Genomic DNA, 17,921 nt, shown 5'->3' on the forward strand with positions numbered 1-17,921 from the left:
TCTGTCTATAGTATGGTAGAATAAAAGAGAATCTGGCTTCTTGCAGTATATAAAAGGAACATTGATTTCTTCAGATAACTTTCAATGGTGAACAACAACAAATCCTGTACGCATTTCTCTTACTGTGTGGGTGTTCATTTATATTATTATAATTATTATTTTCACACCTAAATAATTTGTCTGAATAGTGCTATACTTTTTTATGTTCAAAGGCAAGAAAGATACTTCGAGAACTTAAATATCAGAAGCTCTGCAATGAAGCAGCTACTACAATTGCAGCATATTGGCATGGAACACAAGTAAGGCTCATCCCAACATTTCTTTGCAGCTGTGGAATATGGCATCTAGGCCACACTGTGTTGTAAAAGATTGTACTTGCTTATTTATGATATAGCCAGATGATCGCTATCACAAAACACCAGCTGTAACAAGTTCTACTTCCCCACCAGTCACTTCACTACTTGTTCTACTTCCCCACCAGTCACTTCACTACTTGTTTTCCTGGGTCACATTCAGCTGGGTCCTCTCAAAGTTTCTGCTTTTTAAACCTCAATTTCAAATGCACCACAGGCGCGAAGGGAACTGAGACGACTGAAGGAAGAGGCTAGGAATAAACAGGCTGTTGATGTTATAAGGGCTTACTGGCTTGGACTTAAGGTATTACACGCATGCGTCCAAAACCACCTTCACAATCACTACCTAATGCTTATAATCGCTAACAGCATCTGTAATGTAGGGTAGTGCATGCTAGTTCTTTTAACAATTTTTAATAAAAAAGCAAGAGCTTGATTTGTGTCCTGCATCGGTGCTGCATGCTTCTGCTAGTTTGTCATTTAATGAAAATAACAGACAACCTATTTCTAGTTTTATAGAAACAAAATCAAAATGCATGTATCATTTTGAAGAATGCACTTAATGGTGCTATCATTGACAAAAAAACATTTGCATTGTTTTTATCTGAGATTTGTTTTTTTGCTTTGTTTTGGAAAGATTGAGAAAGGATTATATTTTATGTGAGGCTCTTTTTACTCTGTGTTCTAGAAGGGGAGTTTTTACTTCACTTCCTGTCTTGGTGACACCTTGTCTTCCATACAAAACACAAGGGTATTCCATTCCAACTAGGACACAGACACCAGTAAAATGCTTTAAGCCGGTTCACATATAACTTAGTGGGAACATGGGTTTCCACTAGCAATTTTAAGAGTGCGATTCACATGTGGAAACACGTGTCACGCCTAGGGCAGTTTTTCGGCTGCCCTATGCACGTTCGGTGCGCCAAAGAAGCCCAGGGACCAAATTTTGGTTCTGAGCCAGGCATGATTATACATGCGTGTTTTGCTGCGATTCTTATGCATTTTGTGGAATGTCAAAAGCACACCAGATTTGGGGTGCCATTCAGGAAGAGTGGAACCCAAATAAACATCACTAGTTTTGGCACAATTTGGAATCATGGGCAGAATGGCAGCAATTCTACGCACGATTCTAAATCATCTGTATGTGAACGGTGCCTTAAGCAGAATGTGTAAGAGTTGGAACCATTGCCATTTATTTTCTAATTGCGGTGTTCAAATTGAGGAAATTTTTCCTCTCATCCTGTGCCAGAGACAGTGGTCACCATTAGGAACTGGGGAGTGAGGGTTGATAATCCTCACTGGGGCCCTAGGTAGAAATGCAGATCTTAAAGATTCTAGCAGTTAATGTTTTTTTTTTTTGTTTTGTTTTTGTTTTTTGCTGGAATTGTTTTTTAATTGTTATATAAGAAGTGGGGAATTAATAATCTTTAATTTTAAATCTATTGTGCATATTATTACACAAGAAAAGCTTTAGTATGTGATGACATCAGACATTTTCTTACACTTTACCAGGAGTGGTAATATATTTCTGAAGGTAAGTAGGCTTCATGTAGTGGTGTTTTCTGCATGGTGAGTGCACCCAGAACCATTCATAGTTTTCTGGTGACTGCATGCTTTGTACACTAGTATGCATAGTACAGATTGTGGGAACACAAAACACATCATGAATGAGTCTTGGCTTATGTTCTAGATCATAATAACTTGCACCATTTACTAAGTACAAAGAAATTAGATGAGGTCATGATATAAATATTTTAAAGATTTGTAGCTTGTGCTTGCATAGTTTTCAGCATCTATGCTTACTTTGGTTTATTTAATTAAAAAAGTGTGAGAATCAGTTATGATATGCAAACTATATTTAATACAATATACAAAGTTCCATATAATTTAGAACAACCATCAGAGTTCCACTGAGAGAAGTTAAAAATAAAAGATGATCGTTGATTGAGGGCAGAGAGGCTCACCCATCCCACTCTAATGCATTTAGAATCATTGCCTAGGGCAGAACTGCCACCCTACTTGCCTAAGAGTTCAGTTCTAGGGTACCCAGTGTTGGCAAGGTTTAGCTATACAGTGCACTAATCATCTAATACAATGCACAGTCTGTGGACAGGCAGCAAAAATGAGAACCCCACAGGATGGCAATGCCAGGAAAGGCAAAGGTCTCCAACACAAATGTGTGTTGCTGACTATTAGAGGCATGATGTGTTGGAAATCAGGTGCAGCTAATATAAATGGAGCACAAAGAATGACATTTTATTATGTTTTACAGGGAAACAAGAATAAGTGTGATTTATCCTTATAGATCAAGCTATGCTACTATATTTAATACAATATACAAAGGGCCATATAATTTAGCACAACCATCAGAGTTCCACTGAGAGCAGTTAAAAATAAAAGATGATCGTTGATTGATTGTTAGGAGTGGGGTGAGGCTTTGAACATTGCGCCCCATCTTTTTCAATAAACTTGGGTATCTTTTCAGTGTATAAAATTACAGGTCTTTACAATTGAAATTCTAGGAGCTGTGTTGTGCTTTTTGTTTACTACAGAACTGAGATATTAGATATTTTACTGAAATACCCCTTTTGGCTGGGTCGAAGCTTTGTAAATGCTTGTTTCATCCATCCTTCCAACATCTATCAGATCAATTCTCTTAGTTAAATAGGTGGAATTAAATTGTGGTATGGAAGGACTAAGTTCCATCATTTAGGGAATACAGATGACGCTCTAAATTCTATTAAGATGTTGGCAGATAAATATAGGGTCTGGAGGAACTCAAGGTTATATTTACAGAAATTCTACCAGAGGTGCGTGCTGCACCAGGTAGACAGGAGATATTTAGGACGTTGTAAGTGGCTAAATGAATGTTTTTTGCTGGATAGCGGGTTTGGGAAGAACTGGGCTACATTTTCTGGTATTCAGACTCCACCAGAAGGAACAACTGCATCTTATCAGGGTGTATAGCTGTGCTGGGAAAAGGCTGGTTAGAATATTGGTTATGATTTTAAACTACAATCTGGGGGGGGGGTGGGGGGTGAATAGAAAAATCTGGCAACCTAGAATAACAAGGAAAAGAAATGAAGAGGATTAGTGGGGGGTTTAATGGGAGTTATGCAAAACTAGTAAACATGGAATTAAAACTGCATGCATTTAAACAAAAAAAAAATATGGCAGACCTTTAATATGACGTACCCTTTTGGGGTCATACAGAACAGAAGATGTATAGAGAGGAAACCAAGATGCACAGAGAGGAATGTGCAGATCTCCCTTATGATGAATTTAGGCTTGTTTTTAGTGTGCAAAAAAATAAAAAAAATCATCATAACCTTACAGTGTGGGTGGTGAATTGAAAAAAGAAATGCAACAGTTATAACTAATGTTGTTAATATGACAATTGGATACAGGAAATTGATGCATCTCCATACCCTCCATCCTTCCCCACCAACTGAGGCACAATTTTGACATATTTGCTCAGTTGTTTTATGGACTTATATTGTTTTCTTTCAATATTGTCAATAAATCAAGTTCTCTTCTACTAAACTGGATAGCTTTAGTATCACATAATCAAGATCAAAGGTTGTAGGGACATGCTGAGGGCAGAGAGGTCAAAAGAGACAGCTCACCCATCCCATTCTAATGCATTTAGAATCATTGCCTAGAGCAGAACTGCCACCCTACTTGCCTAAGAGTTCAGTTCTAGGTTACCCAGAGTTGGCAAAGTCTAACTATACAGTGCACTAATCATCTAATACAATGCAGTCTGTGGACAGGCAGCAAAAATGAGAACCCCACAGGATGGCAATGCCAGGAAAGGCAAAGGTCTCTAACACAAATGTGTGTTGCTGACTATTAGAGGCATGATGTGTGGGAAATCAGGTGCAGCTAATATAAATGGAGCACAAAGAATGACATTTTATTATGTTTTACAGGGAAACAAGAATAAATGTGATTTATCCTTATAGATCAAGCTATGCTACTATATTTAATACAATATTTTCAGAAATAATGGATATCACAGTATGTTTACATAATTTAATTTAGCCTTCATGCCTTTTTGCTTCTTGGTACTTTGTGTCAATGGTGCAATAGGTTTTTGATGAATGTTGGTCCTAAACCAACATACAAGGGTTTTGTAATGAAAGTTTTCTCCAGCATTTGTCTGAAACTTTGTTTGGAGACATTCTCTTCTAGTGATTTTGCTTCTTGCCTTCTTGCCTCTGGCTATGTTTCCATTCAATATCTAAACATTTTAGGCTCGAAGGGAATTAAAACGCTTGAAGGAGGAGGCTAGGCGTAAGCATGCAGTTGCAGTCATTTGGGCTTTCTGGCTTGGACTAAAGGTACTGTTTCTATCACATTGAAATCATTGCTAACCATGGTCTTAGCTGATTTTTTTTCTTTTCTGTCTTTTAACTGGTTTCTGCCTTTTCTGTTAGTCATTTCGGTCAGTCTAAAAAGTGTGCACCGTTCATATTGTAATTCATATTTTTTATAAAGTTTTTATAAAGTTTTGGAGCAATACAGTTATTGATTCATATTTTATTCACAACTTTTGCATTTTTTTTTTTCAAAACGTTTGCCAGCTTCTGTGGCAAAACAATTCCATTTCTCTCTTTAACAAGTTTAGAGATTAGCAGAATTGTCTACTCCTATTGCTGGTAACCTGCAAAGTCTGGCATAGCAATCTGTTTGTATATACTGTAATCAAAAGTATAGTATAGTAAAAGTATTTAAGTCCGTTCTTCTTTTTTAAGTTTGCTTTCCAGTATTATGATCTTGTTTCACATGTGTGTACTTAAGCAAAAATTGCCACATACTAAACATCAGAGCTGTTTTAGCAGTGATCCTTACTTAAATGTGTGTTTGCCACTAAACTTTCTACATAACCTGCATTTTGGTATCTGCAGTATTTTTGTTTTTCTACAGCAAAATGTTTCAACTTGTTACCCCTTGCATTGTTGTTAACATACCTAAAATTGTACCATACTTAAAAATGCTTCTGTTAACTTTGTAACGGCTAGACAAATTGGACCCTGAACTAATGTTGATAAAAAAAAAAAAATCTGCTCATGAATTAATTTTGATTTGATGATGACATTTAATAGAGAAGTATGACCATGCTTCTCCTCTGGGTCACAGGAGTTCACTTTTTCTGTACTGCTGTGCCCCAGATTCAGTTGGCTGATGTCATGAAGTCGCTCCACACTCTGCAGGGATCCTAAAAATAATGTAGTGATCCACCCAGATGCATAAGTGGTAGCTGGCGCAGCCTCTCGGCATGCCACTGGGAGCTAGAGCCAACCGCTCATGCTCCCTCCACAGCCCTACGCTCCACTGAGCGCTGGAGGGGCAGAGCAGAGAGCTGGTGTTTGGCAGTTGACACTCTCTGCTCAATGAAGGTCGTGAACTAAGCAATTGTCAGTCATGTGATGCTTGGTTCTCGGTATGGGATAGCTGAAGCATCAGGTCAATGCTGCAGCCATTTACGTGAGTATAAATGTTTCTTTTTTCCAATCCCAAACTTCTCCTTTACACCTGGTGTGAGTTTGATTACAGCCTCAATCCCTGTATGCCATTAGTTTAAAAAGGGTTGTATATTATTTCAACACATTATATAAAAAAAAAGCAACTTTGGAATACAAATTTAGCAAGCTCACAGCAATTGGACTTGAAGAAACGGAATGCTTATCCCAGGACCTAGACTATACTGTCCGTCTTTTCCAATCTCTGAGCATTTTCTTTTAAGTTTGGTAGGCTAGAAGACTTCAATCACAAATTTGTTAGACTAAAAGACTTCAACTAGTCTAAAAAGAGTATGTTAATTTTTATTGATGCTACAAATCCACACACATTTAATTTTAAGCCTTATTGGTAAACACTAAATATGGTATTGTGTTTTCAGTTATTACATTTTACATTCTGTTTAATGATATCCATGGCTTTGTTTTAACATCACCTGTCTCTCCATTAGTGGTGACCGAATCAGGAGGATCACTGTTATACTTATTTTTGATCTGCCTGTATATTTGTATGCGGATTTGTCTGATGTGTGGAGATGCAGGAATTGTACAATTGTATGTAATTTTGATATATCTACATGCAGTAACTTTGGAGTTTACGTTATACCTTTTATTGGTTAAATTGTTGAATATGCAAGCTTACTGGATTACTTGAATCCCTTCTTCAGGCTTAAGGCCCCTTTCAGACAGGGCGGACCCATCAGCGCTGCTGCAGGGCGGACCCATCAGCTCTGCTGCAGAGCATACACAGACACTGCCGCTAACTTCTATTGGGTGGACGGACCTCCTGTCTGTTTCCATCTGACTGCCAACCGATCCGATCCACCAGACAGATGAAGAATGGATCCCTATCTGTCTGTTTTTGACGTATTGGATTGGATCGGATGCCAGCAGTGTCAGTGGACACTTGTCCACTGACACTCGCTGTTCCATAGAGGTCAGTGGATGGTCCGATCAGGTCCACCTGAAAAACTGACAGACAGACCCGATCGGACCATCAGTGTGAAAGTAGCCTTATACAGAGATATGTTATGTAGAAAAGTTGCATCTTTAATAAGTCAAGTTGGCAAATGAACTCCAAACTTTCTGCATTAATCGATGGCTAACACAGTACAATGCTCTTATGAATCTACCTATAAATATTTGGGTGAAGCGGGACCTTTGCAATTCACTGATTCAACATATTTATGAATCAACTCTCTCATTGCTACACCCCACAATCACATTATAAATTACAGCAAGCCTAGTTGTGCTTCTTAGTCCTTTTGTCTATTTCCAGTTAAACTTGGCTTTTGGCTGTCGTCATATCTGTTTACATCAAAATAATTCCATTAATTCAATTTTACCTCTATATATTTAGGTACGTAGAGAGTACAGAAAGTTTTTCCGTGCAAATGCTGGAAAGAAGATTTATGAATTCACAATACAGAGAATGGTAAGTTCCTCATTCCATTTTCCTCCATACGTTTGATAAAAATTGCCTCCATTCAAATATATAAAATACAGTATGTATTAAAAAGGATTAAATTAATTCTCACATTAAATTCACAAACTATTGCACAGCAGGACTGAGATTTCAGGATTCTGAGTCAGTCCAACTGGTGCACTGCAAGTGTGGCAACAAGGGAAAATGCTGATAGGAGGAGAGTATAACGAACAGTGAGATGGCTCATCAGTGTGTTTCTGCACCTTCATTGTCCAACAACAGGGTGGTATGTGTTCTTGACCAAGCTGTGCTTCTGCAGTATAGCTCCAGAACTAATTGTGCTCGCAGGGTGTGAATGATTGTGCTTTCAGGTGCATTCTTCTTCCACTCGATATTACTTCTGAAATCCTTCTGGTTGTCTTAATGGGTAGCATGCAGTTGAATCACTTTAAAGCTGCAACATGCTGCTGTAACATTCTCATTATATTATATTGAGGGAGAGGAAGCAGTTGTATATAGGCTCTAGGACTGTTTCTATATTTGTGTTTCAGCTGTGTATTTAACTGTTTGCTTGAAGTTCAGCTCTAACTACTTGCCTTGGGCAATCTTTACATTTTTGCATGCGTGTTAACCGTTTGCCCTGCGGAGGATTTAGCCCCCTTCCTGACCAGGCCATTTTCTGCTATTCGGTGCTGTGCTATTTCAGCTTATATTTACGTGGTCATGCAATGCTTTACCCAAACAAAATATATGTCCTTTTTTTTTTTTTCATTTTAACATAACTAGAGCTTTCTTTTGGTGGTATTTTGATCACCTCTGGGTTTTTCATTTTTTTTTTTTTGCGATATGAACAAAAAAGAGACTGAAAAATTAAAAAAATATATATATTTTATAATTTGTTATAAAAAATATTCAATAAACTCACATTTCTTCATACACTTATGCTAAAATGTATTTTGCTACATGTCTTTGTTATAAAAAAAAAAAAATCCCAGTAAGTATATATTAATTGGTTTATGTGAAGGATATAGCGTCTGTGAGCTGTGGTATAGATATTGGAATTAGGTCATATTTTGCTATACGGCACTGCGCTAGTTTAACTGACAATTGCGCGGTCATTCAATGCTGTACATAAATGAAATTTGTAATTTTTTCCCCACAAATAGAGCTTTCTTTTGGTGGTATTTGATCACCTCCTGGGTTTTTTATTTTTTGCGCTATAAACAAAAAAAGACAGAAAATTGTGAAAAAAAAAAACCCTGATATTTTCTTATTTCTGTTATAAAAAATTATCTTTGGTAAAAAAAATCCCAATACATGTATATTAATTGGTTTGTGTGAAAGTTATAGCGTCTACAAACTATGGTATAGATACTGTAATTTACGCAGGTCTTACTTTCTGCTTGCCTATCACAATTCTTCTGGTGCTAAAATGCCAGGGCAGTACATCCCCCACAACCCCCCCCCTTCCTAAATGACCCCTTTTCAGAAAGTAGACACCCTAAGCTATTTGCTGAGAGGCATGTTGAGTCCATGGAGGATTTTGTTTTTTCACAAGTTTTTGGAAAGTTGCAAAAATTTTTTTTCTTTTTTACATAAAGTTGTCATTTAACCGCCTCCCGCCTGCCATATAAGGGTAATGACGGGAGGACAGTGGTTCACTCGTTCTGGGAGGACATCATATGACGTGGCGTGCAGCGCTGCGATCGGTGCTGCACTGTGTCCCTGGGACACAGCGGACCACTGATCAGCGGAAAGAGATGATGACGTCAGCTGTCATGTGGTCAGCTGTGTCCAATCACCACTGATTGCATTTAAATAAGGAAATGTCGGTTATCGGCATTCCTCTCCTCACAAGCTGTCACGCTGACAGCTCGTGCGGAGAGGAGAGCCGATAATCGGCATTCTTCAGAGGGAACATGTACACTGATCAGTGCCCATATGATCAGTGTAGCCCCACCAGTGCCACCTGTCAGTGCCCATCAATGTCACCTGCCAGTGCCCATCAGTGCCTCATCAATGCCACATATCAGTGCCTACCAGTGCACATCAATGCCACATATCGGTGCCCATCTGAGTTGCCTTTCAGTGCCACCTATCAGTGGCGCCTATCAGTGCCAGTCTGTGCTGCCTATCAGTGCCATATTTCAGTGCTGCCTTTCAGTGCCATATATCAGTGCTGCCTTTCAGTGCCCATCAGTGATGCCTGTCAATGCCTATCCGTGCCACCTACCAATGCCTCCTCATCAGTGCCCATCACTGCAGCCTCATTAGCGCACATCGGTGAAGAACTAAAATTACTTATTTACAAATGTTTATAACAGAAACTAAGAAAAGGAGGTGATTAAATACCACGAAAAGAAATCTCTATCTGTCTCAAAAATATGCTAAAATTTTCATATGAGTACAGTGTTGCATGACCGCGCAATTCTCATTCAAAGTGTGACAGTGCTGAAAGCTGAAAATTGGCCTGGGCAGGAAGGTGGCGAAAGTGCCTGGTAGACAAGTGGTGAAATGGTTCACACATGCCGTGTATATTTTGTTTTTTTAAATTTTAATGCACAAAAACACAATATTTTGGCCAATTGTTTGGTAAAACATAAAAGATGATGTTATGCCGAGTAAATAGATACCAAAAATGATATGCTTTAAAACTGTGCACATCCCGTGCAACGGCGACAAACTACATAAATTTTTAACCTCTGCGCACCAGCTGCACGCAAATGTGCGGCCTCCCGGCGTCTGGGCCTTGACACCGAGCGGCCGCACATTTACGTGCAATTAAGAAAAACATATGTTCTGAGAGCGCGCACCCTGCGTGCTCTCTGCACACATGTCCGGTACTCACGGAAAGGTCCTGATCTCCTCTTTCGATCGGGACCTTTCCCGATCATGTGACCACCGTGACAGCGAATCACGGAGTCACATGACCCTAAAGCCCCGCCTTCCGGCTTCTGAAACCCTTAAAGGGCCAGGAAGAGCCAGTGCCAAGGGTTTAATATCCATAGGCAACGCTTTGAAAGCGTTTACAGGCTAACACTTTAGATTTACACAGGAAGTCTAGTGCTAGAATTACTGCCCTCAATCTGACATTCACAGCGATAATTCACATGCGTGGTGCAACTGCTGTTTACATACGGTCATGGGGCTGACGCTTGTGAACGACGTTGTGCACACTGTCCCTTTTATTGTTATCACAGGGAATGTAAATTTCCCCTGTGATAGTAACAGGCAGTGACAGGTATTCTTCTCTGAGAAATCTGTGGTCTATTAGACTCTAGCTATCTCCTCTGCTCTTAGATCTTCTGAGCTCACCAAGATAGGTGTGATCAGATGCTTTCTCAATTTAAAAACGGCGCTGTTTATATCCGGTAAAATTGAAGTGATGAAATGCTCGTATCTTCCGGTTTCTTAGGCTATAGAGATGATTGGAGCCATTCTGGTCTCCAATCCGCTCTTTGGTCAGGTGGTGGAAACACCGGCTACATTCTCAGGTTCCCCAATGGGACAGGACTGCTCGAGAAAGAAAGCCGTGGAAGGCACTTAAGGGCTGTTTGTAAAAGCAATTAGCCGCCAGTATTGCTTTTATATGAAAGGCATCATCCTGGTATAACCACTCAAAGTTCAGTGATGTACTAGTACAGCAATGGGCAAACTACGGCCCGGCGGACCTTTTAATCCGGCTCCCGCTAGGCTCCTCTCACAGTCCGCCCTGAAGACCGCTGTAGCATGAAAATCTGTCTCCTATGAGGATCTGTCCCCCTCGACGTATCTGCGCATGTGCCGGAGATCGCTGATCGGCTGCTAATGCCTGAAACTGGCACATGTGCAGATACGTCGAGGGGGACAGATCCTCATAGGAGACAGATTTTCATGCTACACCGGAACGGCGCGGGAACACGGCGAGAGGAACGCGCGGAGCAAAGGTAAGTGAATTGACACAGGGGGGACTTAATATGGGGAATGAATTACTATATGGGGAATGAATTACTATATGGGGGATGAATTACTATATGGGGGATGAATTACTATATGGGGGATGAATTACTATATGGGGGATGAATTACTATGGGGGATGAATTACTATATGGGGGATGAATTACTATATGGGGGATGAATTACTATATGGGGTATGAATTACTATGGGGATGAATTACTATATGGGGGATGAATTACTATATGGGGGATTAATTACTATGCTTACTATGGGGGAATATTACTATACTTACTAAGGATGACACATACACATCATTCATCTACTCTTGGTCCGGCCCCCGGGTCCAATATATGAACACATTGCGGCCCTCAAGTCAAAAAGTTTGCCCACCCCTGTACTAGTACATCGCTGGTCCTTGTTGGGCATATATGTTATGTTTTTTTTTTTTTATGCAGCCTGTAGGCTGAATGAAAAAAAGAGAAGAAATCTCTGCCAGAAAAAGTGTGTGGTATGCCCCCCATTAGAATATACAGTTGTGTTCAAAATAATAGCAGTGTGTTGAAAAAAGTGAATAAAGCTCAAAATCTTTCTAATAGCTTTTATTTCCATACACACAAATGCATTGGGAACACTACACATTCTATTCCAAATCAAAACATGAAGAAAAATATATCAAATTTGTGTTGTTCCTCTAAAAAAATTGAAGAAAAGTGAATATTAGACTGTTCAAAAAAATAGCAGTGTTTGTATTCTTCTTTACAAACTCAAACATTCACTATATAAACTGAAAAATGTTTGAAGATTTTGCTTTCCTTTGAATCACTTAATTAATATTTAGTTGTGTAAGCACTGTTTCTGAGAACTGCTGTACATCTGTGTTGCATGGAGTCAACCAACTTCTGGCACCTGTGAACAGGTATTCCAGCCCAGGATGATTGGACTACATTCCACAGTTCTTCTCTATTTCTTGGTTTTGCCTCAGAAACTGCATTTGTGATGTCACCCCACAAGTTTTCTGTTGGATTAAGATCCGGGGATTGGGCTGGCCACTCCATAACGTCAATCTTGTTCGCCTGGAACCAAGATGTTGCACGTTTACTGGTGTGTTTGGGGTCGTTGTCTTGTTGGAACACCCATTTCAAGGGCATTTCCTCTTCAGCATAAGGCAGCATGACCTCTTCAAGTATTCTGATGTATTCAAACTGATCCATGATCCCTGGTATGCGATAAATAGGCCCAACACCGTAGTATGAGAAATATCCCCATATCATGATGCTTGCGCAACCATGCTTCACTGTCTTCACAGTGTACTGTGGCTTGAATTCAGTGTTTGGGGGTCATGTGACAAACTGTCTCCGGCCACTAGACCCAAAAAGAACAATCTTACTTTCATCAGTCCACAAAATGTTGCGGCATTTCTCTTTAGGCCAGTCAATGTGCTCTTTGGCAACTTGTAACCTCTTCAGCACATGTCTTTTTTTTCAACAGTGGGACTTTGCGGGGGCTTCTTGCAGATAGCTTGGCTTCACATAGGCGTCTTCTAATTGTAACAGTACTCACAGGTAACTTTAGACCTTCTTTGATCTTCCTGGAGCTGATTGTTAGCTGAGTCCTTGCCATTTTGACTATTCTATTCATTCGAATGGTAGTTTTTCGCTTTCTTCCACGTCTTTCAGGTTTTGGTTGCCATTTTAAAGCATTTGCAATCATTTTAGCTGAGCAGCCTATCATTTTCTGCACTTCTTTATATGTTTTCCCCTCTCCAATCAACTTTTTAATCAAGGTACGCTGTTCTTCTGAACAATTTTCCTCAGAATTTCAGAGAGAAATGCACTGTAACCAGCATGTACAACATTTGCTGCCTTCCTTCCTTAAATAAGGGCAATAATTGCCACCTGTTTTTCAAAGAATGAATGACCTCACTAATAGAACTCCACACTGCTATTATTTTGAACATGCCCCTTTCAATTAGTGATTTCATTACACAGAATCAGCAGCATGCATGTCATGACTGTTGGGTCTGTTGGATTTCTATTACTCTACTACACCTGCTAGTAAATTGTTTGCTATGTAGAAATATAATTTCTACCAAAAACAGTGATTGATCAGGTTAGTGATGTCTAACTGCTATTATTTTGAACACAACTGTACAGCCCTGCATCCACCCACATCTAATGTTGGGCATACATAGTTACATAGTTAATCTGGCTGAAGTAAAACAAAAGTCCATACAGTTCAACCATTAAAAAAAATAAGTTATAATCCTATACCCACAGTTGATCCAGAGTTAGGCAAAAAAACCCCAGCAAAGCATGGTCCAATTTGCTCCTGCAGGGGAAAAACTTCCTTCCTGATCTCCCGAGAGGCAATCAGATAATTCCCTGGATCAACTTACCTAGAAATGTTAGTATCCAGTTATATTCTGTGTATCCAAGAAAGAATCCAGACCTTTTTGAGGCAATCCACTGAGCTGGCCGGAACCAACTCTTGAGGGAGTCTATTCCACATTTTCACAGCTCTCACTGTGAAGAAACCTTTCTGTGTTTGGAGATTAAATTTCTTTTTCTCCAGATTTAGAGTGCCCCCATGTCCTCTGTGATGACCTCAGGGTGAATAGCTCTACACTGAGTTCACTATATGAACCACTGATGTATTTATACATGTTGATCATATCCCCCCTTAATCTCCTCTTCTCAAGAGAGAATAAATTCAGTTCCTCTAATCTTTCCTCATAGCTGAGCTCCTCCATGCCTCTTATCAGTTTGGTTGCCCTTCTCTATACTTTCTCCAGTTCCCCAATGTTCTTTTTGTGTATTGGTGCCCAAAATTGAACTGCATATTCCAGATGAGGTGTTACTAATGATTTTTACAGGGGTAATATGATATATCTCTCTCTGGAGTCTATTCCTCTTTTAATATGAGAGAATTTTGCTCACTTTAGAAACCGCAGCTTGGCATTGTATGCCATTATTAAAGGCAAATTTGTCTTTATTATTTTATGTAAATTTAACAAGCAGAGCATAGGAAGTATAAAAACCAAGTACAAATACATAAACAAAAGAAAAACATCAAAGAGGTGGTTATGATCCATGTGGATACATAAAGATAGTGCAATATAATAGTGAGAGGAAAAAATCAATAACCGGTATTACGGAGGTAGAACATAACAGATTGTCAGAGGGGGGTATCCTCTGGCACGGTGTATGGACCAATATGAAAAAACTCTGCACAACCAAGATGATAAATCGGTATGCCATTATTAAGCTTGTGATCTACTAGAACTCCCATATCCTTCTCCACCATTGATTCCCTCAGTTGTACTCTCCCCCCCCCCCCCCCCAGTATGTATGATGCATGCGTATTCTTAACCCCCAAGTGCATAACCTTACATTTATCAACATTAAACCACATAGTTGCCCAATTAAACAGAGCATTGAGGTTGGCTTGTAAGTTGGAGACAACCTGTAAGGACGTTATTCCACTGCACAGCTTGGTGTCATCTGCAAAGACTGAAATGGGATTTTTAATCCCAGACCCTATATCATTTATAAATATCGTAAAAATTAAGGGTCCCAACACCGAACCTTGGGGTACACCACTGACAACCCTAGACCATGCAGAGTATAAATGATTATCCACTACTCTGAATACGATCTTTTAGCCAGTTTTCTATCCATTTACATATGGATTTTTCCAAGCCTGTAGACTTTACCTTACAAATTAGCACGTGTGGTCAAACGCTTTTGCAAAATCCAAATATACCACGTCCACCGCCACCCCTCTGTCCAAGGTTTTGCTCACCCCCTCATAAAAAGAAACTAGATTTGTTTGACAACTTCTGTCTTTCATGAATCCATGCTGTCTGTTGTTTAAAATATTTTTTTCCAGCAAGAACTCATCTATGTGGTCTTTTATTAAACTCTCCAGTATCTTCCCAACTATAGATGTTAAACTAAACGGTCTATAATTACTTGGTAAAGATTTTGACCCCTTCTAAATATTGGCACCACATTGGCCTTTTCACTAGTCCAGTGGTACTATGCCAGTCATTAAAGAGTCCCTAAAAATTAGAAACAGTGGCTTTGAAATGACAGAGCTCAATTCTTTAAGGACCCGTGGGTGTATGCCATCCGGTCCAGGTGCTTTATTCACCTTTATTCTGTCTAAATATTTTTGATCATATCAATTGTGAGCCAGTGTGGATCATCTGGAGCTGTGTCAATACCATGCCCATTATAGACAAGAGCTCCCCCATGCTCCTTTGTATACACAGAGCTGAAGAAGGTATTTAATACATTTGCCTTCTCTTTGTCCCCAGTCACCCACTCTAGATTATTTTGTAAAGGGCCTACATGCTTGGACCTAACCTTTTTGCTATTAATATATTTGAAGAATTTTTTGGGGTTGGTCTTGCTATCTTTTGCAATCTGTCGTTCGTTTTCAATTTTTGTGGCCTTTATTTACTTTTTGTATATTCTGTTATATTCTTTGTAATATTTTTAATGATGATAGTGTTCCTTCATTTTTATATTTAATAAAAGCTCTGTTCTTATTATCTATAGCCTTTTTAACTTTGGCCGTAAGCCACATAGGTTTGATTTTTATAATGGCCCAGTCATGCGAAGAATGAAGCCAAGATTCAGCAATACCAATTAAATCATAGTTCTCTTCATGCAACAAAGCTTCTAAGTCACCTATTTTGCTTGGCAGACTTCTGGCATTGGTGAACAAACACTATAATTCATTGACACCTTGTTCAGAAGTATTTTGCATATTTTTTATTTTCATACAAATGGTACCAATTCCACTGGTTGTTTGTAACATGGGAACCTTCTTATCATCTACCATAGCCTTCCCTCCATCTTTCTCCATTCCACCCACCAATAACTATTGACCCCTGTCTGATCTGTCTACCCCATTATAATCTATCTCTCCCTCCCCCCTTGATCCTAGTTTAAATACTCATCCAGCCTTCCCATAAACCTCTCCCATAGCACAGCAGACCCCCTTCCATTTAGGTGCAGACCATCTCTAGCATATAGGTTGCACCCCAATGAAAAATCAGCCCAGTGCTCTAGAAACCCAAATCCTTCCTTCTTACATCAGCCATTCATTGAGTTCTCTAATCTCCCCCTGTCATTCCTGAGTTGCGCATGGCACAGGTAATATTTCTGAGAATATCACCTTGGAGGTCCTTCCCTTCAACTTGCAGCCTAGTTCTTTAAATTGATTCTTAAGGAGCCTCCACCTTCCATGTATTTTGTCATTGGTTCCAACATGAACCAAGACAGCTGGGGCATGCCCAGCCAGTCCCATCCACCACATGCTGAACCCTGGAACCAGGGAGACAGCAAACCAATTGGTTGAGGTGATCCTGGCGACAAATTATTCTATCAGTCCTTCTGATTATAGAATCCCCTACCACCAGCTGTCTAGGCCTTCCTGCACTACCCTCACCACCCCTCCCAGATGGTCTGCCCTCCCGCCTTTTTTAACTCCACTTATCAAATGTCCACTTAGTCAAAGGTCCAGCAAGCAAAATACAGGCAAGCTCCGAGTGAGCTCTACAGCAAGTTTTATATAGGACCTGTATCACCTGTGACCAATTAACCCCCTCCCCTTAATTAGCAGATTGAAGGAAGACAAGGAAAGGAAGAAAAATGCTATTTAAAAAGTGACAGAAAAAGAGATTTAAAAAAAAAAAAAAAAGATTTTAGCAAGACCCAAAGAAGAAAATAAAACAACTACAAGCACCAGCAATCACCAGCAGTGAAAAGTAAAACTTTTTCAAATTTCCCACTCTTTTTAGCTATCAGCCAGCAAAAAATGCCAGACCATGCCTTTTTTTTTTTTAATCAGCCCATGGGCTGAGTGAAAAAAAAGAACAGATTCCTCTATTCACATTGATCGATGTAGATAAAGAATCCTCTACCAAAAAATTTGTTAAAAATATATGTCGAACCATAGGAGCGATCCACCCACTGGCCACCCCAAGCCCCCATGCTTGGGCATATATGTTCGTTTTTAACTGCGGATGAAAAATCTCATCCAGCAGTGCTGCACACACTGATGTATGTTCTGAGAACACACCCTGTTGCTGTCAGAATAAACAGATCAGTGCTGCAGCTGAATGGCATTCCTGCAAAGAAAACTCAATAAAACGACAACTATTTTTTAAACATCTTTTTTAACTTTTTTTTTTAACTGTAAACATTCCAAAATGTGATAGCCAGTTTCCTGACCATCTAACAATTTTTGAAACCCTGTGTAAATATGTGCCCTAGACTGTGCTGTACCCTATACTAATACTCCACTAGTGTGTAGTAGTGGCGGAAGCAGTCCAAGGCAGAGACCAGGTTGGCCAGGACTGGACGGACAAAAAAAAAAGCAGGTGTCATGCCTATTTCCATGTCTGCTACAGACACAACTTTTTTTTTGGGGTGACTTTTGGGTTGGAGTACAAGGAATGGCAAATATGCCTCTCATGCAGCCTGCTCGCTGCATATGGGTTGGGGTTTGGTCCACAGCACCTTCTGGATACAAAAGGGCTGTGGAATTTTTGGAAGGATCCACTTCATCTAGTTGGTTTGTAAAGCACCAAAGCATTGTACAGAGCCAATTGAAATAAATGTACATACACTTTTTTGTACCAGCGTCTGGCTTTATGGGAAACTAAGTTGCGG

General features: G+C 39.6%; 1 protein-coding gene across 1 annotated transcript in view; it reads left to right on the forward strand.

The window, feature by feature from the left end:
• MYO1B (myosin IB) overlaps positions 1-17,921 on the forward strand; it is a 169,958-nt gene that overhangs the window by 101,574 nt on the left and 50,463 nt on the right. Inside the window, exons 21-24 of the mRNA XM_089687686.1 lie at positions 213-299; positions 571-657; positions 4,610-4,696; positions 7,236-7,310. Of these exons, the coding sequence (XP_089543812.1) occupies positions 213-299; positions 571-657; positions 4,610-4,696; positions 7,236-7,310 (336 nt within the window). The remainder of the gene's footprint in view (positions 1-212; positions 300-570; positions 658-4,609; positions 4,697-7,235; positions 7,311-17,921) is intronic.

The sequence above is a fragment of the Staurois parvus genome, unplaced genomic scaffold (assembly GCF_062004578.1).
Source record: "Staurois parvus isolate SC_StPar_1 unplaced genomic scaffold, SC_StPar_1.0 ptg000434l, whole genome shotgun sequence".
NCBI classification, from domain to species: domain Eukaryota; kingdom Metazoa; phylum Chordata; class Amphibia; order Anura; family Ranidae; genus Staurois; species Staurois parvus.